At 38.0% G+C, this 27,161-nt stretch overlaps 1 protein-coding gene across 1 annotated transcript in view; it reads left to right on the top strand.

The window, feature by feature from the left end:
- EYS (eyes shut homolog) overlaps nucleotides 1–27,161 on the top strand; it is a 916,770-nt gene that overhangs the window by 878,282 nt on the left and 11,327 nt on the right. Inside the window, exons 46-48 of the mRNA XM_054819879.1 lie at nucleotides 4,207–4,381; nucleotides 11,678–11,850; nucleotides 25,047–25,208. Of these exons, the coding sequence (XP_054675854.1) occupies nucleotides 4,207–4,381; nucleotides 11,678–11,850; nucleotides 25,047–25,208 (510 nt within the window). The remainder of the gene's footprint in view (nucleotides 1–4,206; nucleotides 4,382–11,677; nucleotides 11,851–25,046; nucleotides 25,209–27,161) is intronic.

Raw genomic sequence — 27,161 nt, 5'->3', positions numbered from 1 at the left:
TAGTGTCAGTGTGCAATCATTTAGGGTTTTTACTCTGTACAGCTCCTGTTTCAGACCCTTTCCTCCCTTACCTGCATGCCTTTAGCAGTTGTTGTTCAAGTAATTTCCATGGGGGGGAGGAGGAAACTGAAAATAAATGTCTTTAATAAACTGTAATTTAATAATCAAAATATTAGGAATTTTAAGTTCAGGAAATTTGAGGATCAGCACCTACAGATTCTTTTGATAGGCTGAAGAATGTTTGATGGTTCCTTGAGCAGTTTAGAAAACTTCCTTCAGTCCCTGTGAGAAGCTAAAGAAACTAGTAAAGGTAGACCTCAGATGAAGCAGCCAAGTTCATGTGGAGTTTGAGGTGCTCTGAACTGTGAGCTTCATCTGAATTTGTAGTTCTTTGTGGGCTTACAGAAGCCTTTTGTAAATGGGAACATGGAAGGATAGTTGACTTAAGTGTCCGGCTTTTCTTCATTGTCCTATAACGGTGTAAACAAGGGACCTTTGAGAGTTTTCTGAGGTGTGTAGCAGAGCATACTGCAGCTGCTCTAAAAAGTCAGTGTGGGTTTTAGGTAGCTGCAAGTCTTGTGGCCAAAGAGAGTCAGCCTGCTCGTTATGGACAATCTGAAATGGAGTATAAAACCAGCTGGCTCCTGTTCAGGTCTCAACGGTATGACTCACCTACACAGAACAAGATAGAGAACTATTTGGAAAAAGCAAGAAGTTACAGCTGAATTTCCAGACCTTGCATCTCTGAGACAGGCAGAGAGAAATGTGGTGTCCTCCACGGAGAAAAAAAGAGGGAAAGTTCTGATGTTTCGTGCTCTGTGCTACCATGACGGCAGGATGCAGTCTCTAGCCATAGAAGCGATTGATGGAGAGTCAGGGCTTGCATCTAGAAATAAGTGAAGAGTAAAGAGGGAGGAGCAAATGATTGTTCCTGTGGTCCTGTTCATAAATAGGATGAAGTATGGCTATAGAAGCAATCTGTTGTTCGACAGCAAATAGTATTAAATGGAAGAGGACCAAAAAGGCAAAAGAAGCTCTTACCATAAAGCTGAACTGTTGAGGAACATCTTTTGCACTGAAAGAGCCACCTCTTCGCAGAAATTATTCTGCAAAGAAGTAAATTCCAGCTACTGCAGTCACTTTTTAAAATAAAGTAAACCCAGCACTCAGTTGATTTCCAAATAGATACAAATATAGCTTTGTGGTCAAAGTCTATGTTCATAATAGGCTAGAATACATTGCAAGCCTGCCAGGGCAAAGACTACTTTTCTTTATGTTCCTGCATCACAGACGTCACAGAAGGAAAGTGACTTCTGAAGTAGTTTTTAATCAGTGTTGCCTCTTGCATCACAGTTTGGTATGATTTGTACAGGCCCTCTGGGTATTTGGGTCACAGCTCAGAGCAGCACTGGGTAGTCATTGTGGGGAGCATCTACTCTTTTAGACAAACACCCTGCTACTCACAAGCAGTCAAGAAAAACAGGAGAAAACCAAAGCATTTTAGGACAGGTAGAATTTTAGAAATGTGTAAATTCAATATTGCATTCAGATAGACCACAGTTTATCTATGCATCTATTTCTGTCAGTTCTCTTGCTGCATTTTTAGTACATCTGCTTGAAAATGCCTGCTTTGTGTATTTTTCAGTCAAATTAGTACCAAGTACTTACAAGCAGGTAAGGGAGACTAGTGAGAAATTTTTTTAAAATATCTTTGTATGATAAGGATATATCTGAAAAAAAAAAAGTAAAGCTGAGTAATGAAGTCATAATTTTTATTATAATCTCTGAAGTTTCCTTAATCCGTTGTTGGTGGCTTTTTGGTGGTTTGTGAGCGCTGCTTAACTGGGGTGAAAGCTATGAATTAAATTGAGAGTAAAAAACCAGTCATTGACAGAAAGCTCTAGGTGTGATCTAAGGAGTCACTAGACAAAAGATCACAAACAAAAAGGTAGTGTGTCCTCTGTGACTGCAGTCGTGTTGCATCTGATTTCAGCTCACTCACATCAAACTCTGATCTTCAGGATTAAATCAAGTTTAACTCACAAATTCAGAAACTTAACTTTTGAGTTCCTCTTGCAAACCTGGCTGTGTCAGAAAACCTCTCCGCTATTCAGAATAGTTGGCAGCCTCTCATTAAAAGAGGCCCTGTACTGGCAGAGCACAGGGAATTCAGGTCAGAAAGAAGGCGCATTCATCAGCTGATCCCTCTGAAGAAGGTTGTATAGTGCTTGCTACGACAGGCTCAAATTGCTGCTCTGAGTCCTTCATCTGCATCCCACTGACTAAGAATTAGAAGAAATAAGAAAACTAAATGGAAAATTCAGTTGAACTCATAAAGCAGGGCCAAAAACCTCTTGTACCTACTATATCCTTTGTTTACAAGTGCTCAAGAACTGTTTCTAACCTAGATGTTCTGCTGGTGCAGTTAAACTAGTCATCCACACAAATGCCAGTTTATTTTCCATGATGACCTGACCAGGTCTTGGGTACTCACTGTGCTTTCCATTGTTTACACAAAGCTCTGGGCTGCTTTTTCTTACCACTCCAGCAAGACTCAGGAGAACAGAACATGCTTTATCTGCTGCTGATAAACAGATGAAACATTAGTTAGGATTTACTGAGCATATGGTGGCCTAAAACCAACACTGTTAAAAGCAAAGAAGCAATAATATGAAGATTGTAAATAATCATCAAATTAGGTTATTTTTAAATTGCTTAATATGAGTTTTTGAATTACCAGTTATGTGGCAGTATAAACGGAACTATAAACTGTGTGTAATATGGAAAAAGCCTGCCTAAGAAAGCTACTTTTACTAACATTGTTCTAACTATAGTTAAAATAGTTACCTTGCTATAAATATTACTTACATTTTGTTCCAACAAATTATGTGATTATAAAAAGAAAAAAAAAAATCACAATTGGACAGTCATTGTGTCTTTCAGGTGTAAGTCTTTTCCTTATGTGATTTCAGTGAATCATGCAAAAACTCATATTAAGTGATTTTTTAAAAAAAACAATTTGATCATTACTTTCAATCTCCATATCATATCCTTTTCCTGATTTTAGTATTAAGCAGAGACCCTCTGGTATGCACTACTGCATACCTGCTATTCTCATGAATTCAAGCACTGTGGGAATTCACCATATCTCAGCTAAATTGTGTAAATCAGGATTAGAAAGGTATGAGCATTTCCAAATACATTACTGCACTGTAATATATCAGGTTCAAAACCTGATTTTTAGTTTAAAATTGTATAGATTTACGTATAGGCCTGGATGACATTTCAAAAGCGCTTAAGGCTATCTTTAAATGTGACTCTAAATCATTTGGATGTTCAGGTATATTTTGAAAAGTTACTTAGGGGTTGATCCAAAAAGACACAATATGTGGCATAATTTTCAGCTTTGCAGTATATAAATAAGCACGTGGTCCGGGAACGTGATTAAGAAATACTGATGAATTAAGTTAGACCTGTAAGGCTAACCATCCTGTGCGGTCACCAGGAAGACCAAAGTCTCTCCAAAGAGGCAATCCCCAGAAAGCCCACGGGCTAAGCAGGAGCTGCCTGGAAGCAGCGAGCAGGGAACATATCTGCTTCACTCTGAAGCTTTGGCTCCTCTTTTCACTTGGGATACCAATGTATTAGCAAATTGAAAGAATGTCAGGGCATAGACCCAGGCACTGGCACTCAATCATCTCTACAAATTAATTCATACAATGGGCCCTGACAAATATTTGGTCTGTGACAACTATCATTTTTCCAAACAATTCTTTGGTGTATTTAGGTATTTAACATAATCTAGGGACCATTTCCATCAGTGGTCTGGATGCAGCTATATTGTTCTGGTAAGTAATAAAAGTTTGGTAATATAATCGTGACTACACTAGGTCACTTGCCCGCAGGACCAAGTAACGGGCCCTGGAAGTGTTTACCTTACTAGTACACATTAAACTTTTGAATTATTTTCTGAGATTAAGGGCATAAAGGAGCAGCATACACCTACTTTAAAATGTGGTCATGTGCAACTCAATCTGTACGTACTAAGGACCGAAGGGGAGAATCTGGGTCTTTCCCTGAAGGGGTCCTTTTCAGCCTAATGGTGGAACCCATTCATTGACAGTTGACACTGTCCTGTTGTTTGGTTTGTTTTGACTTCCTGTATCTATTTTAAACTTCATTTATTTTTTTCTTTCTACTTTTGAGGTTGCATTTTTGATGTTCAAGTCCGCACCAGCAAGAATCAAGAATTTAAATCACCAGGGACTCCAGAAGGGCACCCCAATTCTGGTCGCAGTGTTGGACAATGTAAAGATTCCCCATGCAGTTTAATAAAATGCAGAAATGGTGGGAAGTGCATAGAAGGTGGCTCTACTGTTTAGTAAGTATAATTATTTTTTTTTTTTGTAGACTACAGCATAGACTCATCTCCAGGCTGATAACTATAGTTATTTAGTGTCTTGATAATAGAAGTCTCCAGGAGCCTGTCATCTTATTAGAAAGAAAGAAAACTACTGAAGGGTTCATTCAGTTAAACAGAGAATTTTAATCTTACATTAATAAAATCAAAACTAAAATATTAAAATTATGCTAGAACACTTCTGGGGGAACTTTTTAAAGAAATTGCATGGACTGGTTCTGCTCCACTGAAGTCACTGGCATCCAGACTTAGTACAGAATGCATGGGAAGCACTAGATGTTTAGGAAAGACTTTTTTTTCAAACTAAGTGAGCAGCCTAGCTAGAAGAGAACAAATCATGAAGAGTAGAGCTTGACTAGCTTCATGTCTGAATGTGGCCTAAGCAGCAAAAATAGGTGACTTCTGTTTCCTGGAAATTAGTATTTTCACCTAAGAATCCCTTTCTGGAGTAAACAGAACCCAACATCAGAAAGTTCTGAGCCAGTTTAAATCCTTAGGAGCTCCCTTATGTAGCACCTGTACATCCTTCTCTCCTGCTCAGTAGCTCCCTAATACACACAGTTGTCTGTGCTTCCGGTTGTGATTTCTGTGGATACTTTCCTGAGTCTCAAATGCACCTTCCGTGGTCACTCTTCATCCATTCTCAAGTGTTCATTCATCATTGCCTCTCCAGATTTGCTGGCTGGCCTCCTCATGTAAGACCTTCCTAATCCATTTCAAACAAAAAAAAAATGTGTGGTGGTAAGAATCTCATGTTTAAATTGTTTGAACTACGTCACTTCATCATATAAGCTGTTCACCTCGCTGATCTATGGGATAGTAAGTGGTGGTGAGGACAGCTGGCCCAGAAGACAAGTCTATGGTCTTTCATGCCTTATCAGTAAGTGTAGATGGATCTTTAGTGTCCAGACTGTAAGGCATACAAGAAGGAAATACATTTGCAGTTCCAAATTGCTGTTGTGTGTCAACACTTCTATTGTAATAAATCTTGTCTTCAAACATTTTGTAACTCAGCTGTAAAACCTTTGCTAAGGAGTGCTTTTGATTTTAGAACTATATGCCAAGCTTAATTAGACTTGCTTCCCCTTGTGTGCTTCTGCATGTGTTCATTTATTTACACGTATTTGCATATTTTTTTTAAAAAAAAGTGCTGATTTAAAACATCTGAAGACACTGACTGGAAACACTGCAGACAGCAAGACAGATAAGAAGAAAAAGACAGGCTTTGCACTGTGGAGCCTCTGTGTATGATTCTTCTTCACAACAACAAAGACCCGTCCTTCTGTGTGCTGCAAAGAAAAGAGTTTGCATACCTGTCAAGCTAAAAACAATCTATTAACTGTGTGTGGGAGAGAGAATAATATGCTAATTGATTTTGCTGCCCCTGGGACAAATCTTCATCTGTAAGAAAACTTGTACAAAACTAGTGTTTCTAAAGCTAGTAAGTCTGTATTAAAATTTGGAAAATTCACTCAAGACGCAGCATGCAATTCCCTCCCCATTTGTCCTATGAGCGTATTTATATTCTCTTACATACAGTAATGAAGGAAATGCTTTGAAAGATATAATTTGGGATTGCTTTCTCATTGTTGTGCTACAGTATGTCCCAATATTGCACTTTGCAGGATCCTTCCAGAACTGTTAAACCCTTGACATTCAGAGTGTTCTGAGGAGCAAGAAAGCAGAATGGCACTCTTTCACTTATGAGCATATTAGAGGGGATACAAAACTAAAACTGCAAGAAAAAAAAAAAAAAACAGAAATGTGGGTTGAAGCATGCCATTCCCATCTGCCCACCTACACCAACCTGAATCCTTGCTTCAGCAACTTACCCAGCAGTGCTAAGTCATCTTTGTGTCTATAAGGTACACAGAGCCACCACCAGCCAGATCTAGAGAATATTTCAAAAGCGTGTAGCAGGCTAGAGTGGCAGCTGGTGACATAGCTACACTGGAAGCTTGATATTACAGACAAGGTTCTTTTTCATCATTATAGTTTCATAATTTGTCTTCCAGACTTGATTAGGGGCTGTTATAAAATTGGTGATTGGGGGGGTAATTTGTTTTTTTGGGGGGTTTTGTTTTTTCGGAGTTTTTTTATTTGTAGTGACCTACTACTGAATTATATTCCACTCCTCAGATTACAGGACAGCTAGGTCTTCACAGACTATGTATATATGCATGCATGTACCAGGAATGGCCACTTTTTTCCTCTCACAAAAAAGTGAAGTATTGCCAAAGAGGTGTGGAGGTAGCATGCATATCATTTTTGTCAATGTATAGGAGCTGTCAATACAGTCTCACATTTTCTCAGAGGGAACTTCGTTCCGTTTTCAAATCATCTGTGTTCCTTTGAAAAGCAGAGTCCTTGAGGGAATTGGATTTGTGTTCAAATATTTTTTTCTCCTGAAACAAGATCTCTCCAGAGGTTTTTGTTGCTGGTTTGAGCTATTTTTATGTCTTGCTTTCACCACCCTGCCAGAAAGTGTGCAGTGCCATTAAGCTGTAGATTCAGTTGCTATAGGGATAATGCTTTGATTTAAATAGAAGCAGAAATATACAGCATTAAACTTTACATTCTGGCCAGCAGCAGAGCACAACTACTATGTTTTAACAAAACAAAGAGGAAATATTTTAATAAAAAAATGAAGATTTTTTTTTTTTTGTTCAAGGGACAATAATATCCTCTGTTATTTTATTTATACACAGAATCATACACAATAGAAAATTACATATAACAAGATTGTCTATGATGTGTTATGGCTATTGCTTGTTGTTGAAGTAAAAGAACAAGTATGTCTTGTGTGCACTTTGAACAGAACATCAGACATAATGAGCGAGATTCAGTCTGCTAAATGTAAGCATGTAGGGTCACTTTAGATACCCCTGGGTAGACCATTTGGCCTTCAGCTGCTGCTTCAGAAGAGCTTAGGACTCACATAAGTCTTCTGTCGTATCTCCAAGCCTCATGTGGATTTCTCAGTACTCTATAGCTTTCAAACAGCACTAGCCACTACCGTTTAGGAAATTGAATCATACCCCTATATGGTAAAGGAATGACCCATAAAATGAGCTGCTGTAGTTTCATTATTGGGTTAGATTCAATTAGAACTAATTTTCAGTGCGAGGACAGAACCAATTTTTAATGCAAAGGTATATTTTTATATTTCGTAAGGAAAACTCTATTTAATCGTTGTGGTTTAGATCAATAAAAGTTGCTACTTTTGGGAGTGGATTTGCTATCTAAAAATTGTCATCCAATTTAGCTTTTTTAATAGGACACTTTTGCAGCATTCCATTGTTCTCTTTGTTTAAATATAGTTAATTTCCTTCCAATCTTAATTTCTTTCTTTTCACCTTCTAGCCTGAAGATAGACTGTTTTTCATTAATGCTGTAGTTTTCTACTGCCTGAATTTAAAACCACTTTTATTTAGAGATCTCCTCCGTTGCTCAGCATTTTTCAGTTCCAATACAATACAAATTTAAGAACTATATCCAGAAATCTGCAGTAGTTTGGGTAGCCTGGTGTGGCCAATACAGATCAATATGAATTTCAGATGTCCTGCAGTATCTGAGATACCCATATGATGTTGACAAATGTGAGAGTTCCTTCTGTCAATTAACTGAGCCTCTGATGTCCATTGAGTGTATGCCCATCTTACATGTAGACACCTAAATTCGCTTGTCTGAATTTGCAGGGCTGAATCCCTCCTTTACTGCTATCAGACTGCTTGTTTGATTTGACACCACATTTGCATAATTGGAGGTTGCAGGTTTGTTAGCACTGAGCATGACATTTTAACATGATATTTTTTTATATTTAATGTAAGAATGCTCTTTGTTTACTTTAGGAAACCACATTGGATAGAAGCAAACTTTTCAATTCCTTCACAAAAATCTTGTAGGACCTTTGGTTATTTCCCTGTAAGGTTCAAGAAATGTTTCTAGTTTGATTAGGGTTTTGTGTAGTAACTTACAGACATATTGCTTACATAGTTTATAAAATGAAATTACTTTTCATTATTTATTTAAAATATTGCCTGAATTTTTATATAGTAAATTTCCAGGTTTGGTCCATAATCAACAGTGATGTAAACTTGTCCTTACTTATGCAGAAACTGTGTTTCCTATTTGAGAACTCCGTTTGGCTTTGGTAAGGGACTTCGGGCCTGGAAAGCCACTCTGTGAACACTGCATGACACTGTTAAGCCTTTGACAAAAAACAAACAAGAAAAAGAAAAAAACCAAACCCCACATTTAATCAAACCATACTTTAACTTCCTAAATACGAAGATTATGGAATTTGAAGTGGCATCTAAAATTTCCAGAACTGAAAGTGATCTCTTGTTCTGTTTCTCTGGGAGCTGTGAATTTGAGAGTTCTTGCTTCCTGCACTGGCTGACTTTGCCATGGATATGCTGTGACATGCACCCTATTAAGAGTCCTGTGAAAAACTAGGGGATTCAAGATTATCCGGTTTCCTCTCAGACGCACTATCAAAGTTGTATATGAAAGCCTTCTTATCCTTCCTCCACCTAAAAATATCCTATAGAAAAATTAAGAGACATTTTGGCAGTTGCTGTTGAGAAACTCAAAAGCTGGAGTATAGAAGAATCAGTTTAAACCATGTTTTTCAAAACCCCTGAAAATAGGTAAGCATCTTTTGGTGAGATTTAGCTCCTAAGATACATAAACTTAGAGTGTCTCCAGGTGAGTTAAATGTGTAAGATCCTATCACAGTCAATGGAGGTCTAGGCCTTTCCAGTTGTCTAAACATTGGCATTCTAATGGCACAGATGCTGGGACACCTTTCCTGTTCTTCACTGGGTGTCCAAAAGAGCTCCGCAGTTGTTCTGTCTTATCTCCTAGTTTCACAGAGATCTCTCAGACACACCATGGCATGTCAGATGGCACTAAATGCCTGTGTTGAAGCAATCGAATGCAGCACCTCATCATTGGAGTCATGCCTGTATTGCTTTGTGGGATGGACAGTGCTCCATTTCCCCTGACTGTTTCCGCTGGATCACCATTGACTAGCGTATGAGCTCAGGCACCTACTCAAGGATCCCATTGCCTAAACTTGAGTATTCAGTAGTGTCTGTCAGAATCTTGTCTCCCTGGTCTCAAGCTGCCTCTCTCACATACCTCCAGGAAGGCAATTGGAGGCCATCTGGGCACGTAACGTAACATAAAATAAGATGTTTCCATCTCTGAATGTCTCTCACCTCTTACATCTAAAGAAATTCAAGGAGCATGTGGATGATGCTTTTAATCATATGAGTTAGTTTTAGGTAATCCTGCAAGGAGCAGGAAGTTGGACTTGATCCTTACGGGTCCCTTCCAACTTGAGGTATCCTATGATTCTAAATGGGTCTTTAAATCCCTGAGAATGAAGGCACTAATAATGTTCTAAGACATTGGGTTCTCCTGGTCTGGAAAAACAACAAGCAACCACAACCAAGAAAATATAGAGAAAACTAGACCAGCACAGCAGGCCACATGGTGGAAAGGATTTGAAATGCTGCCTCTTCCCTTATCTCTCTAAAGATTAGGAAATTTTGGATCTAAACTTCTCAACTCCAGTCCAACTTGCTTAGGAGTGTTAAGCAGAGGAGGTTGCATTTGTTCATAGACCTTTGACACTGTATGCCACAGCAAACATGTTCAGCTCTGTGCAAATAATTTTCAATTCATTTAAAACCCTAACTTTTATTAGGTCCTGAAAGACAAGAATGAAACCAAACTTAAACAGACGTATGCAGACACAAGCAAGGGAAAGGGGAAGAACCTTTGTGTATGCTGCCCAACAGCAGTAGCTTCAGCTCCAAACACCCTGCGTCACAGCACAAGAAATGGACATTTCTGTTTGCCACTCAGGGAGTGAAATTACTTCCCCTTCTCAGTAGCTTTCATGCATCAAAGCATAACATTTATAGCTGAGACAGAAAGCATTCTGATGGTGACTTTGATGAATTGAGGTGCTTTTGCTTTTGCAAGGTCCTGTCCTCTTTTCCCCTTCATTCCAAATAGCTATTTATCACTCTGAAGGGCTTGTTGGCTGTGCTTTGTTTACATGTTGTTGTCTGATCTGAAGGTTTGGTGAAACAGCAGAGTTTCACAGATTTCTCATTATGTTTTGCCCAGAAACAGTGGGCTGATTAATGGAGAAAGTATAGCTCAGTGAGTTTGAAGAAGAATTCCAAGATTTTGCACATATACAAAAAGATAGGGGCTAAGAATCAATCAAAATATATGAGGTTTCATTCTTAGCCTTTAGAGAGAAAAATTCCAGGGAAAAATCAGTGAGTGCTTTTATTGAGGGGAACAATTTTATCATAAAGTGTCACTAAATTCTAAAATACAAACAGGTCCAACATATTTCATTTTAACTATTTTGAAACTTTTTAGTAAGGAGGGCATTTTTAACATCAATGCCAAGCGTATTCTGTATTTAACAATTTCTATAGAATTCATACTAATTTAAATTTAAAGGTTAGTGTGATTTTTTTTTGTTATATTCTCCCGGCCTGGATGAAAGAAAGGCATAAAGAGTAGTGGACACTAACAAATCCCATGATTCAGTCAATTTAGACAATTTGCTTATGGCATAGATTTACAATCACAGATACATAACACTCAGATTGTAACTTCTTTCATGGTCAAATCCACTATCCTCTCTTCCATCAAGTGTTTCACCAAACCTACCTCTGATGTGCCAGTTAGAAGAATTTAGCCAATGAATAATGGCTACAGTGAAAGGCAGTTGCTGACAGACTCCTGTTACTAGCTAAATTTCGGAATTTTTAGCAGTTCGCTATACTGACCTCTGGGGTTTTTTTATTATTTTATGGCTGCTCTTCACCGCTTTCCTTGCCTTTGTAGTATCCACTTTGACTCCTCCTCGTTTATGAAGCCAAGGCCTTTTTGAGTTATGTGTAGAGCAAAACACAAAAAAGCCACAAGTTGGCTTTGTGGGTTTGGGGTTTTTTGTGGTTTTTTTTTTTTATTTTGGATGCTAATATTGTAATGCTAAGATTCAATATAAAATGTTTCCTATTGAGTAGATTTTTTTTCAATAAAATAAACATATCAAAAAATTAAATGAGAAACTTTGTTACTGCTCTTTTCTCTTAATCATTTTGGATCAGATGACTAAACACAGGTACGCAAACTTGAAAATCTTGATTACATTCTGCTGACATGTTGATTTGTTTTGGTAATAATGTTGCGTTCTTTTCTTTCACTTACCCACCGTAGTTGTGACTGCCTCACCGGATGGAAAGGTGCATTTTGCACAGAAACAGTGTCAGTATGTGAACCAGAGCATGATCCTCCACATCTGTGTAAGCAAGGCGGTACCTGTGTGCCACTGCCAAACGGCTACACGTGTCACTGCCCTCTTGGAACAACTGGTACCTATTGTGAACAAGGTATGTCAAACGGATAGTACGCATGCGATGATGCCCAAGCGGAAAAACACAATGTTTTGTAATGTATCAATGAAATGTGACATAGAGACACAAAGTACAAAACAGATTTTATTTAAGAAAGTGGTGCTCCTGTTAGAAAAAACAAGTAATTTAAAGCTATGAATTGTTAGGTAGCGTTTTCTGACTCTGCTAATTTTTAACACTATTTGTTCCTTCAGTTTTTTCAATTCATTGAACCAAATTCACGGGCAGCGTGGCATTGTCGGATACCGAGGGGCCAGGAAGCGTTGCACTGCAGTGTTACAGTGCTTAGTTAAACTGCCAAGCTCACCGTAATGAAGTATGTTGAGAAATACACTTAGGAGCTCAGTAGTACACTTGTGAGAACACTTCAGAAGTAGGGAGCATCTGGGACCTTATCCAATTTCTACTGACACTAATGGAGAGGTTTCTGTTGACTTCCCCGGCTATTGGGTAGGGATGCACTGAGAATGATGATAAAAGATGCAAATATCACTGTAATAATCTTCAAGTGTCTATTCTCCCTTGGCTTTCTTCCAACATGTGACCCTCAAAATATGTTCTCCGTTTGCCGGTTTTGCATTTCTTACCCTCATTTATAGGAATCCTTTATTTGTCTGTTTTCTTCTCTGAGAGATCGCACAAATGAATATTCAACAATGTGGATACACAGGTGCTACAAGCTCAAGGACTTTTTCTGTAAGTGCCTGAAGTGCCTCTGTGTGCAAGGGATGTAGTACAGTCTGCACTCTCTATTCCGCAGTTCTTAGATTCCAGTTAATATTGTACAAGCTTATGGTTTTTTCCTTCGAGAACCTCTCTTTACATCTTTTGGAGAACTCCAGTTACTGTTACTTTTCAAACCGCCTGCCAAGGTACAGCCTCCCTTCTTGTGCCTACAGAGCGAGTTTCAAGCACAAAACTGACAAGCTGAACTGCATTTGACCTGATTTGCAGTCTTCACCCTATAGATGGATACAGTTTTAAAATCCCGTTACAGAAAGCACCTGCAATTGGTAGGCTCAAATCAAAGAGAATATAGCTTCTGGAAAGCCATTGTGAACTTCTTTATTCCATGTAAGAATGTGCTTGCTCTATTGCCTCTGTTGCAACAGCTTTTAAGGGTTCTTTATATGAACTTTTCAACTTTGAATTTTCATTTCAAGTGAGGTTTTCAAAGGTAATGCCATCTGGATTGAGGACACTGATCACCACCAGGACAGGTGCTATACATAAAGCAGGTAATTAATCAGGTAAACACTCCTGTGTTCTGGTTTCAGAATAGATTTGGATCTTCTTGTGATGGCCACTATTTCCAGTACAAATAGCCTATATCTGAGCAACCCAAAATTGTATTTCTTGTAGATTGTCATCCTTTTAGTAATTCCTCCACCTGGTAAACACATTAGTGGGTTTCTCTCTGTTTTATTTAAAAGCTTTCTTTTTATGAATAGGGACTATGGGTCCTGACCAAACTCTTTACCCTGCTTTTCACCTTTCTCTGGCAGAATAATGAATTATCATGAGATTTTTCAAAGCACAGTTTGCACTTTTAGTGGATGGCAAATTGCTAAAAAACAGCTGCTTATCAAGATTGAATATCTCATCTCTGGATTGATGGTGGTTATTGGAGCCAAAAGAAAAAGAGACAGAGAGCAATGAACAGCCCAAGGGACCAGGAGAGAACAAAGGGAAATTAAATGATGGAGACTAATGAATCTGCAAGAAAGCAGGAAAGAAGTGTGAGAAAAAGACAGAAGAGATTTATGAGGCAAAAAAGCAGAGGAGAATAACAAAGAGTAAGAACAAATAGTGCTTTACCAAATAATAGCAACTGGTAAATACAGTACAACAGTGTGGATTGCATGAGAACAAGTCAGGTGAAGTGAGTAAATGGGGCAGTAGGGGTAGAACCACAATAGTAAGGAAAAGTACTCTGACCGCAAATGTTAAGGGTACTTAAACATAAACTGTCAATAATCAAGCACTAACTTTCCTAGCAAACACAAAAAATGTCTGTGGTTCTTTAGGAACTATGTACATGAGAGATGAAAGCATATGTGCAGATGATGACATAACTGTTCTTAAAAAATAACATAATGTGTCCTCCTTAAAGCAGTGGCTCAAACCACCAAGGATGCAACGACTATCAGCACAGAGATATGGTATATTATGGTTAAGCTTTAGAAGTCGTAGCTGCACTAACAAGTGTTCAGTAGTTGGAAAACTAAGTTAGAACAAGAGTAAACCCAGGGAGAGCAAGATCAGTTAAACACAGTTTGAATGGTCATATGACCTGAAATTCACAGTGCTTACTTGGTCCGCTCTGGCAATGTTCATTGCCAAAGTGTAAATACTGAGCAATATTCTCAGGAGGTTGCAGTAAGATGTGTATTAAATCATACATTTTAGAGGAAATTAGAATAAATCAACTCACTTGATCAAGAGAGGGTAGCAGTTTCAATTACCCTGCATTTCCTATAGGCTGTATATGATCAATTGTTATTCAGCAAGTAGTAGACAGGTATTTTTCAGTCTGACACTCTGAGAGCAAATATTTCATTGTATATTTCAACCTGCCAAAGCAAATGCCAGGACTTTTCTAAGAGAAAGATCAAGAGGTTTAGCAGGTAGGTAGCACACTGGTGACTGAAGTGCAGTAGGAAGGTGCCTATGAAATTTAAGACCTACTTGGAAAGGCAAGCATCCATAAGGAGCACTAGGAAGAGAGGAGAGGGTTGGAAATTAGATCTGAATGGGTCCGAGGAACAAAGTCTTGTCAGGCAAGGCAAAGTAATACATTAATTCTAGAATAATTTAAAGCTCTACTTCTTGGATGTACTGTGTTATCTGAACCCATTAACGCTTATAAGATAGGATGCTTCTTCAAGTGTGTTAGCTTTCTAAAGGTAACACTGATGTAAACAAAAAAATTATTAATTTATACTGCCAAAAATAAAAGTGGTTGTAATGAAATGAGAAGGAAACGGAAAATTTAAGCAGGAGTCTTTTTTACTTAGTGTTAACATTGCCACCCAGACTCAGACCACTTCTAAGACTGTTCATGACACACGAAGCAACAGATAATTCTGTTCCACTGGTTTGAGAAGGTCACAACTGTAACAGCAGCACAGGAAAACCAGCCCAAATCCTGAAGTGCATAAAATGGCAATCAGACATTGCCAAGACTTGGCACAGTGTTAATTCTTAGTTAGCACTCCCTTAACCACAAGGATTAGGAATATGAGGGGAAGTAGTGTATCCAGGGGTTTTTTAAAAGTAGTTAGATTTTCCAGGACATCAAAGTATGATAACAAAAGCTTTGGTTCATTTGACTTAAAGTTTGCAACTGAAGTACCAGACAACTCTAAGTTGTCTTCTGATTAAGAAGTGAAGCTTCAGCCGAGAACAGCATGTAATTTAGTCTAGTTATTTCATTAACACAGTATGTTCATAACCAACAAGAGGCCCCAGCTCCCAGCACTATGTCTGGGAGAATCTACTGCATGGCTTTGAACACCAAATTCCAGCTTATTTCATTTGGCCCAATGAGTACCTGTGTAATTAGATATCTCAAAGGACCTCTGAAGAGGGAGAAATCTCTAAGAACCTGATTGTTTCAGCTCTCCTGCAGGTTTGCATTAGACCTATCGGCTTCAGTGTGATTGCTACTGTGAGAAAACGTGGCCAAGATAGAGTGTCAAGGATGATTCTTCCTGGGAAGAAGCAACAGTCTAAAACCCTGTTGCTGCAGATAGTTTGATTTATAGGACATCATTATTATATATGTGAACAAAATATATTTTTCATAACTAGTAATTATTAAGAGATGTTAACATTAAAAGTACAGACAAGTTATCCATAGTGACTGTCTGAAATTAAATACTAATCTCTTCTAAATTGTATCTCAGCAGCTTATTCCTCTTATAAGAAGAGTCTCCCTGTATGAGGCCAGTAATCCTGTCTCTAGCAGTGGCCAATAATGAAGGTTTAGAGAAAAGTTTAACCCAACAACTGTATATGACATGTCCCTGAAGTAGTCTTCTAGCATCCAAACATTTGTGGCATATCTTTTTTGCCATTTGCTTTAATGGATTAAATCAAGTCTCTCATCTTGACATAAACAATATCACTTAAGGCAGTGGAAAACTTGAGCAAAAACAAATTTGGAGTCAATGAAGCTGATACTCTGTTAAGCATTGAGATATATTTCCATGTAAGCTAGAATTCCTCTAGATACTAAGCATATGAAATTTATGGCCTAGATAATTTACTTGATTTTGCAGAGGAATTAAGACGACCTATAATTTCAGATTAGTTAACTCTGAGATTTCACAGACCTGATAACATTCTCATTTAAGGGGACAGCACTGTAATATTTGAAAGATTCTATAGATGGCAGTATTGGAGAAGAATTGCCAGTGGCTAAAATAAGCACGGTTTTCATCACAATATTTCTATAAATTTTAAATTATTCAGCAATTTTCTTCTTTAGCAGGATTAGTTTGTGGCACATACTTTCATAAAATCTATTAAAATAATTTTTCTTGACTTCAAGGCATCATAACAGAATGCTACTGCCCTTTTCACAAAGGAGTGAATAAATAGATTTCTTCAACTATATATCAGTCTCTGAATTGCATAGCTACAAATACTGCCTGTCAATGTACAGCTCTTGAAGAAAGGAAAGCAAATGTAAAGAGCTTTTCATTTTTCTATCATCAATTTAATGAGATACTTGTCAAGCAATAAAGCCATTTCCTTGATAGACAAATGGCAAACAACTTCCTTTGGTCATGTTTATTAGTTCAAGTCAACTTTCTAGATATTATTCTGATGTCAAAATGCATTATTCTGATACAAAAAATACAGCAACACTTTGAAAATACCTGATAACCTGACAGAAAAGGAAAAAAAAAAAAGTAACAACAATTCTGTAACTATTTCATCCATCTTCATAGTCATGATGGGTGAATGAGAAATGGAAGAAACTGACGTTTGGAATAATTTTTATTATAAAGATCTTTTTCTTTCTACATAGTCTAGAATGTTACTTGCCATATTTTGACTGCTGTTGTAAGACAAATTAATTCACAGTATGATTTAGCTGAAGACTTTTACATGACCAGACACCTTATGTACGCTCAAGCACACATACATGCCTGCACGCATATGTTGGATTTATCTGACAATGCCGTTAGACTTACTGGCTTAATGCACAGACTATTTAATAGTTATTATTTGGAAACTTGTGTTTCTATGTTTAATCATTTAAAGGACAACTGCAGGCACTTAGTAGCTTGTTGTTGTGGGTCACAGTGACTACTGTGTTCTTGTAGTCATTTAAGCAACACTGGTCCCATCAATCTTCCTGTTTCCACTATTATTTTTTGAAACCTTGAGGTAACATGAGAAAAATCTTTAAACAGTAGCTATAGCAGTCATGTCCTAGAAGATAAAAGGTGCTGTTAAAATTTTACCTAAAAAGCATTCTAAACTTTCAGATTTATCAGTAACAGTCCACATGCTTATGGACTTAATATTCATGGTAGGCACAAGGAAACATGCATTTTTAATATTTCTCTGTATAATTTAAAATGTCAGGTAGAAAGAAGTGAGTTGCCTACTTAAATATGTGCCATGGATCAATCATGTATAAACTCAAGTGGAAGTCATGCATGACAAAATGAAGGAATTGATATGCAGTACAACAGTAATGCCTCCCATACCAAGTCAGCCATGAGTGACTTGCTATCCCAATAAAACTTCAATCATGCACTTCCCATTCCCTTCAGTTACCCAACTGAATAAGAACAAGATACAGCCAGCTAACTAGCACCTAGTGGGATGGCTCTGGAGTTATTTTCAGACTTCCTCTATGAGCATGAATGATTTGCTGAAAATATGCTAGTCACCTTACTTTATGAAGGTGTTCAGAGTTAGAAACTCTGTCAAGGAGTCAAGGGTAAGACCTGTTTTTTAAGGCAAGGAACCTAGATTTAAGTATCTACATGTGAGTTCAATATATAGGTTCCCATTATGGTTAATGAACATCTAGTCAATAGGGTCAGCGAAGCTATTCAGCTGATAAGAAGCTTTTCTAAATATAGATGCTTAGTGCTGTGTGAGTTGCCCTGGCTTTCAAACTTGTATCCAAAAGCATCCAGACAGGGTTCATAACTATGGCACAGGGCCTGTTGGACACCTGTGCCTTTCTGGAATGGCACATGAAGGTAAGGCAATAGAGGTTGTGACAAAATAACAGTAAGCACCTACATTTAGGAAATTGAATGGAGCCTTGGAGGAGGCTACTTCAGGACAAGGTGAATCTCTTTCCAGATCTGTTGACTGTGTTGCGTAGCGATGCTATTCAGTTGCCTGAAAATGGGACCTGCTTACATGCTGCCACATATCCCTCACAGCTTCCAGCAGCCGACTGCAGCAGGTCCTGTGTCTGCTGTTATACCAGCCAGGCCCATGTGGTTGGCCTGGATACGCTAAAGCATCTCAGCGGCAAGTGACAAACATGTTTAAACAACTGAATCCTGTCTTATGTCTTAGTTGACCATAATGGGTATTTTCATGCCTATAAATAATACGTGTAGACAGCTAAATTGTCTTAATGCCAAAATTAATCCCTCCAATTTTATAGTCATCTATTTCCCTGACTTAATTACTCTCATAAACACAATGCAGAATACCAGCTTGCTTATACTCCAGTCCTCTTTAAAGCACGCTTGCACTGTTGTCGGACTAAATCCAGTCCAAAATATAAGTAAGTGAAGATGTCAATTTGAAACTAGATTAACAAAGTTTTAGATACTAAACTCTTAACTTGCTTTATCAGGCTGCACTGAGATACTCACAGTCCCACTCAATGCCCTAGTCTTTAGACAACTGAAGGCTTCCAGTGCAGAAGTGGTCCCAGTGAGGCAATCTCAGACTGGGTGTTTCTTCTTGCACATTTCATCTTGAAAGCATCTTCAGAGCATTTCAGTACCTAGAATAAATTTACTACCAAAGCCAGGTATGGATTAAACATTTGTAGATTTTGTTTGTATCGCAGTTTCCTAATTGCCAAGTGATTAAGCATTCACTTTCATTATCATGATGCAAATACTTGAACCCCTGTCTGTCATATCCTCAAAGAATATAATAATCACTGGGCGATTTGGTATGTAAGGTTTTCTTTTTTTCCTCTATCGTTGAATCTCTTCTGGGAAATTTTTGTTAACTGAAATATTCATTGGACAGAAGAAATAGAAATTACTCGTATCCTGGCAATAATATCCATATCCTCAGATGCAGGAGAATCAGGTTCAGATTTCTGGATCAATCAATTTCCTAGTACTGAGGTTTCATAGCTGCTCCCACTACAATTTGCTGTCTCACATGACTTATTCTTAGGCACTCATCTCTTAATGTGTCATACTGGAAGACTGAGGTCTACTGTTTTCGCTTTGGCTAGTAATAGCTATTTTAGGCTTTGGAAAACCAGAGATCTCTTTAGGGATTTAGCCATATGCTCCTGGATGTTACTTCTTAGCTAATTGGGTCTCTAATTAGCTAAAAGTAGAGATTACAATTCCACTGCAACAAAATGAAACAGAACTGTAGACTTCACTTACCAAATTGCAATCTTTTGTTCCAGTATTGCTCAGAATAATGATTGCCTCAGTCTCTCCTCTTCAGGGACAGCAAGCGTTACTAATGGCTGCAGGTCTGGCAAAATTGCAACTTTCATGAATACATTTTTCTAACCATTCTATTTGAGTTGTGCTGATAATCGATACTTTTGTTAACATGCTCTACTTGTTACTGTGCTAAAAATGGAAATTGAACTATACTTTTTTTCTATACATGAATTAGTTTATAACTTCTGAATAGTTAGCTCTTCGAAGAATAAATAAAAAGTGATAATTCAACAGAAAAATACATTTCCATTTAAATAAGGTGAAATTAATTTTTTTCATTTTTTCCAAATATTTACAGAGAAAAAAGAAAAAAATGCCCATACAATATCAGTAATCTTTTAGCTACAACCTTAAGCAAATTGCATCTTAAGATGATTTCTATACAGCCATATTTGTCATTGTTTTCCAAAATGAAAAAAAGATCTGGAGGAGCTGCTCACTCTATGAAGGAATGAAACACTGAAAATTTCTGACTGTGGAGTTTAAAGGTTTCAGACAGGTGTTTATTGCTCACAAACTGTTAGAATTGCCCTGTAAGTGCCAGGGTCTGAGTGCATCCTCCTGATGCTTCCTGAGGGTTTGTCTGCTTGGTCTCAGAGCCAGCCTAGAGATGGGGCTGGTGTCTGGTCTCAAAGTCAGCGCTGCTGAGAAGCCCCAGCTTGAGCTCAGGAGCAGCTTTAAATAGAGGCCCCTGCCCTTGATCGCTCGCTGAACTACCCTGCAGCAGTGTCCCATCCATGCCTTGCCCGGCTGTGTTGATCTGGACCCACAGACTGACTTGCAGGCTTGACCTTCACACGTGCCTCATCACTGTGGACCTGCCTAGTGACCTGGCCTCTGGAGCTGACCTGGCTGCTCCACCCCAGCCTGTCCTGCTCGTCTCACTCTGAGCTGAGAGGCCTCTGCCCTGCCAGCCATGTTATATCACTCCTGGCCCCTGGCTCCTGGCTCCGGCCCTCACCATTCCCTGACAGTAAGCCTGGCTTCTAACACTACCAAAACAAAACAAATGCTGAGGCAAAATTATGGCTTGTGGTCAGGACAGTGGATTTATGGTGGTAAGTGACAGAGTTCTATGAAAAATCTTGTTTGATGTAGTTAGTTGCAAAAAGGATTTGAAAGAAGAAAAGCAAACGGATGTAGCTAGTTAGTATCACAGACTGACTCATCCGTCCAAACCATGATGTTTTGCCTTCCTCCCCGTCATCAGGAACTTCCTGTGATCACCATGACCTTTCAGAGCTTATTGATCCCGAGCAGCCTCAGGGTGATATTGGCCATCTCAGGGATGGATCCTGACTGGTGCCCTCCTTATGTGTATGGTTGATCAGCTGATGTGCTCCCAAATTCTTCCTCTGCCATAGATAATGTTTCACTTCCCCAAGCTCAACTACCAGGGACTTGGGAGGCTTGATCAGGCTTTACCAAGTGAAAAATGAGCCAAACGAGGCTTTGAGTATTATGGCTTTTTCCACATCCTTTGTCACTAGGTCCCCACTCCTTTGAGGAGTGGCCTCACATTTTCCTTAGCCTTCTTGTTGGAAGCCCTTCTTGTTTCCCTTCACATCCTTTGCCAGTTTCAACCCTTGCTGAGTTTTGACTCCTAACTCCATCCCTGTTCAACTCGGGCGCTAGCTCTGTGTTCCTCCTGGGTAGCCCATCCCTGCTTCCACAGCCTCTGTGCTTCCATCTTGGAGTTTGAGCTCAGTTTTTTCATGTTGACCGTTTTACTTTTCCACTGTGAGTTTCCTTGACATGCTGAATAGCAAAATGGGCTTGCTGAAAGTTATGATGCAACAACCTGCTTGAAGAAACTACCAAAATGTCACGCAATCAAAATGTAGACTGGAATGTGTACAAGCACTTCTGCTTCAATGGTGGGAACTGAGCTGCAAGAATAACCTAGAAAGCTTTGTTCGTAACAACAGTTGAATGTGATGTCTGAGCATGACAGGGCTGATGAAATGAGGATAGCAGGAGGAACCTGAGAGGTACTGATGTGTAGAAGAGGGAAAGAAAAGCACACTTCAACAATAGTACTTGCGGGAACTTTGTGTTCCCATAGCTCTAACTGGTCTAAAGAGATTTAGAGTTTCTCTTGGTATCATTTAGAAATGCATAGCTTCATCAGATACCAGTACTCAGCTTAGAAAAGTGAGTCATTAATCAGATGATACAGAACAGAAATGTTTGCTTAAATGCCTGTTGTGCTTACAATGCACCACACAGTGCTGAGCGCTCTAGTGAGTAATGTAGTAGTTACACAGCACAAGTCATACAAATTCAGCTTATAGGATTGGCAAAGGCATCCATTCACCTCATTTGTTTTAGCAAAGAGTTTCTCTGGAGTGAGCATATGTAACACAGGAACTGTCTTGTGCAAGTTTAGCTGAGCTGCTTATTTTCTCATATCAGGTGGGAAAAAAAGTTTGTTGCCAAGAAAACAACGGTAAAGTACCTCAGCATTTGACATGACATGTTAGTTTTGCAGATGCCTGCCATAAAAGCAAATTGAAAAGCTTAAATTGTCTTATTCTTCACTTAAAAGTTTGTCTATCTATAGATGCAATTTTGCAAAACTGAAATTTTATACTGGTCATCCCTGTGCACTGCAGTAGGGTTAAAACATTCTGTTCTGAGATATGGGTGCACATTTCCATGTACTTGTCAAGTCAGATTTTTTCCATGGATATAATCAGTACTTACAGGATCTACAGATAATTTACAAGCAAATTAGAAGTCATTCTTGTACTTCCTGTAGTTAGTCCTGCTGCATTGTGGCAAAATATGTTGCTTTCTGACATTTGTCAAGATACATTTATTGGGAATAAAACCACTTTTTTAGCAAAATGAGAATAAAATATTTGCATCTTGGAAGTTTCAGAATGAAGTATATTAAATAGAATATTTTATTTGATATCTATAAATCAGGTTAATACCTCTTTTCTAAAGCATTCTGACATCTGCTGCTGAAGATGTGGGTGCTATTTTTTAATACTCTGTTTGTAATGTAAAGCCATGGATTTAATTCATTCTCTGAGTGATACTATAAAAAAAAAAAAATCACCTTTTTCATCCTTGTTCTCTCTCTTTGCTGCAAGGCTTTTTATCATAGCAATCTCTCTTTCCTATACCTTCCAATGATAAGCAATATAGCATTTCAATCCTGCTGCAGCTGAACATTTTGCTTTCACACTAGTCATTGTCCGTGCTTCCTTCATACGCAGTAAAGAATTAACTACATTGATAAAGTGAAACTGAATCTGACATGAAGACTTTCAGATGCCTCATTGTACACTTCACCTGGTACGACCTTTTAAGCAGCAGCATATTTTAATATAAGATTGACCGCTGTGGCACAGCTCCCCTATATGTAAGTCTCTCTTTGCAAACATTTGCTAAGAGAAGACTGACTTCCAAATGATACATAATGCAAAAATATCTGTGTACAAAATGAATTCTTATTTCTGATTGATTTTTAAGTACGAAGTCATCAGTATAGGATTTACGTCTTCAACTGCTACTGGAGAACATTGTCTCTTACCTACTGAAAAAAACACAAGCACGTAAAAATCCATACGAAAATTATTAAGTAGTGTTTTGTCTTTTATACCTGATAGTGTTTATAAATTTTAGTGATATGCATTACATCACCTAATCTGTTTAGCAAGCTCTGTTACTATTTATCTTCCAGGGTAATTGCTACTCTTAAAACTATTTTTATTTCTTCAGGTTTTAAGTATAGATGCCAGGAACTTCACATTTCTGACATAATGTAACGTATTACTACAGACACTGCCTAGCCCTGGTATCATAACAGCTTTTATGATGCTTAGGATGGGAGTGATTTGTTAATGTAACGTGTTTGTGTGAGAATATATACATAGGTTGAATAACAGCTCATCAAAAGCCTGATTCTGATCATTCAATCATTTCATAAACCCATTTTAATTGATATTCCAGAGATTAAAACTTATTTTTAGACTTACTGAGAATTTGTGAGGTTAAATCATGCACCTTCCTCAGAAGCATTAACTGTAATCCAGTGGGGAAAATGACCAAACAGGCCAGCCGTATTGTTAATACCCATTCAAGAGGCATCCTCAAGTCATTCTGCTGGTAGCAGGTGAGAGATCTGGATCCCGTATAACGGTGCATCTGTCTGCTGGACACAGCCCGCCAGAAACACCCTGAATCCTATTCTGAGAGAGGTGGTGTGACAGACAGATTACAAAGTCTTGCAGCGTGCTGACTGCATACCAAACCAATAACTCAGGCCCATCCGCGACGGGCCATTCAAGGTCCAACTGGATGGCAAGTGAATTCACGAGCTGACACTATGCAGAAAACTTGAGTGTGGAAAGATAGCATAAAGTTGCCTGGAACTGCACTACGAGGACATCTTGAAGGTATATTTGACTGAAAGCAAATTACTATAAAACTATGCAATTGGGAGCACAAAAATGAAGATGTTGGCCTCGTCTAAGAGAAACAGCATAGCTTCAGCAGGGAAACTGTGAGAAGGGAGGGGGCAGCACTTAACAGTTCAGGCATTTAGTGCTGCTGTTCACTAAGTAGTAAAAAGGGCTTCTCACAGGCAGGTCTAAGGGTACCCCCCCACATCTAGATAGCGTGACTTGTTCCAGTGAACCCACACATGCAGCAAACTAAAAACCACGCAATCATGAATTAGCTAAGAACTAACGTAATTATCTCTCAGATATGTAATGTCGTTATAGTGAGGGAAATCGGAAACAGTTTCAAGTGACGTAGCAGCATAGAAAACTACAATCATTTGTCAGCTGGCTGAAGGAAGTTTAACCAGCCCGATTTCTTAGGGGTACGTGAACAAATCAGCACTGAGAGAAATGGTAAGGCAGAATGATGAAGCTGTGTGTAGCTCAAAAGTGTACATTGCATCTTCACTATAATTACGTGAAAGTGCTCCATTTCAGTATAAGATATGATGATTTGAATTATCAACCATCTCAGTATGATTATCCTAAAAACAAATTTCAGCAGCAATTAATGAACACCTTCCACTTAAAATGTACATTCTTATGACACACTAAGCAGTTCATTAAAAATCCTCCACTAAGGTTTTCATCTGTGTGGTGAAGAAATAAATGTTTATTCTGACTCCTGCAAAAGTATTTTGCATTTGAATTTTTAAATAATGTAAAATTTACACTTAGATTTATTTGAAAATGAACACTAACAAGACCACATTTATTTTGCATTACAAACAGGAACTTGATTGTTAGTGAAAATAAGGCACACAGAAGACAAAATGGCATTGATTTGCTATTATCTAAGTTTTATTCTATATCTAGGTTATTTTTAGTCTTTGGAAAGGGAAGAATTGGAAGTATTATGTACAGCATTTATGAACTATACAAAATAACTGTAGACAACTGGTGCCATAATAATGCGGTCCTCTCAAAATATCTTTCAGAATACGTTTCCTCTTGTATTTTTCAGATATTTCCATTAGCGATCCATCTTTCCGAGGTAATGAATCATCATGGATGTCATTTGCACCCTTTTATATCCGGCATAAGACCCACATCAAACTACAGTTTCAGCCTCTATCTCCAGACGGTATCCTGTTTTACACTGCACAGCATTTGGGTGCTCAGGCAGGTAAGGATATTCCAGCTTGCTGGTATCATATACCCAGGTACTTTTTGAAAAAGAAAGGCAGTACACTGAAGAGATTGAGGCATTCGGTCTCTGTAACTCACTGTACATGGGGACTGGGTTTTGAACTGGGAATAATCAAGTTCATAAGAAAAAAACATGCATAACAAAATTTTGGATTAGTCCAAAGCCAGCAAGTATTTAATGAAGTGGTTCAGGAAACCATTTTCCCCCTGAAAAGTAACTGTAGCTTTTCAACAGACATTTACTGACGCTGCTCCCACAGTTTCAGTGCAGCTACACTAGGATTCACAGCCTGGGAGTCTGGCCCAGTGTTTTAAAATGACCAAACATAAGGCAATATAAAAAGTGATCAAACAAGTTAAGTGAAAGTGAACAGACTATGAAAGAGCTAATGAGGTTCATCGGAAGTTTGAACTTTTTAATTATGTAACGCTGAAAAGCTTGCTGGTGCAGCATGCAAAACATACAAGTTCTGCATTTGCCAGATAAGCAGAGTGAAAAACAAATCTAAATAAAATATTTTTACTATTTATAAAAGTATTTTAAACTTTACTGAGTTAACATTCCTAAAACTTCATGGCAAGAAAACGTAATTTGCCAACCAGTGTAAATACATTTTAAAATTTAGTCTTTAAGGTGTACATTTTTTCTATTTACTTTATTAACATACTCCATCTTTATATTGCATTTATGTGGTGTCTTGCACATTTTTAAAGAGAAGCATTACATATCATTCATGACATGATCTTAGACCAAATTTTCCACTTGTATTAAGTAGTAGGTTATGCAAAAATGGGCCTTTGTATGACAAAAAAGCACTTACCTATCATGTATTTTTACATTTCTCTGTTCAAAGCCTAAAGCTTTGAGACATTTTGATAAACATACTCAGCCACATATGCATATAAACATGCATATGCCCAATTTAGCACCGTCTCTTTCTGTACACAGCTGTTACACCAGGCTGCTATTTGGTCGAGACTGGTAATACATCATACACTGCTGGCACCTCCTGTTTGCCTTGTTCTAATTACAACCACATACAGAGAAGTAGCTTCAGAGAAAAAATATATTGAACATCTATGACAGAAATACATTTATTTGCAAAGAACACTGTCTTCTACAATGAATGTTTTATAATTCTATCACTTACAGACCAAATTCTGAGATTCTCAGTGAAGAGTTCTCTCCTGTATAAACTAAAGAATTACATGGGCCATGAAAAATAGAAGAGAAAAAAAGGATCTCTCTCAAAAGGATAGTCAGAGGTCATGGAAGCAGCTAGCATATAAAGAAATTAAATATCTCTCTGGAAGCATCAAAGAGAATGCTAAGTCTGTTTAACTTGGGCCCAGAGTGATTTAGCACGAGCGTGCCCTTGTTTTATTGCCATTCATGAATGTTTAGTTTGCACAGGAAAGAATGTTTCTTTAAATCACTTTCTAGAATCGTATCAATTTCATTTCAAAATAAAAACCATCTTCTACAGAGTAATTTAATTTCTTTACAAATTTCCTACTTCCATTTTCACTGTCCTGAAGTTTTGAAAGATTTAGGAAAAGCTAATCATCTGGCTCTTTATGTTTGCCTTCATATAATCCTGTCAAATCCAGACAGAATTAGACTGATGAAAGACTGAGAAGTATTCTTAGAAGCCAGCAGATGTGAAAGAGCTTTTGTTGGGGATTAGTTTAGAAAACACTTTATATAAAGCCTTTTCTTCTACACAGTTATGTAAGATTTAATAAAATTGATTGCCAATATCATAGGAATTTTTTTTCTAAAATTCCTTTTTAATGGGAAATAATTAGAACATTTTTTTTTTACTCACTAGGCAGCGCTGTTTTTTTAAAAAAAGAAATGAGCTCTGACTATGCAGCTAATTTAGCAATGATACTGAGTTGTAGCATCTCACAGTAGCACAGTTAGACA

The sequence above is a fragment of the Grus americana genome, chromosome 3, assembly GCF_028858705.1.
Source record: "Grus americana isolate bGruAme1 chromosome 3, bGruAme1.mat, whole genome shotgun sequence".
In the NCBI taxonomy this organism is placed as follows: domain Eukaryota; kingdom Metazoa; phylum Chordata; class Aves; order Gruiformes; family Gruidae; genus Grus; species Grus americana.
Note: the sequence above shows the minus strand (reverse complement) of the source record. Positions and strands in the feature narration are given on the sequence as shown.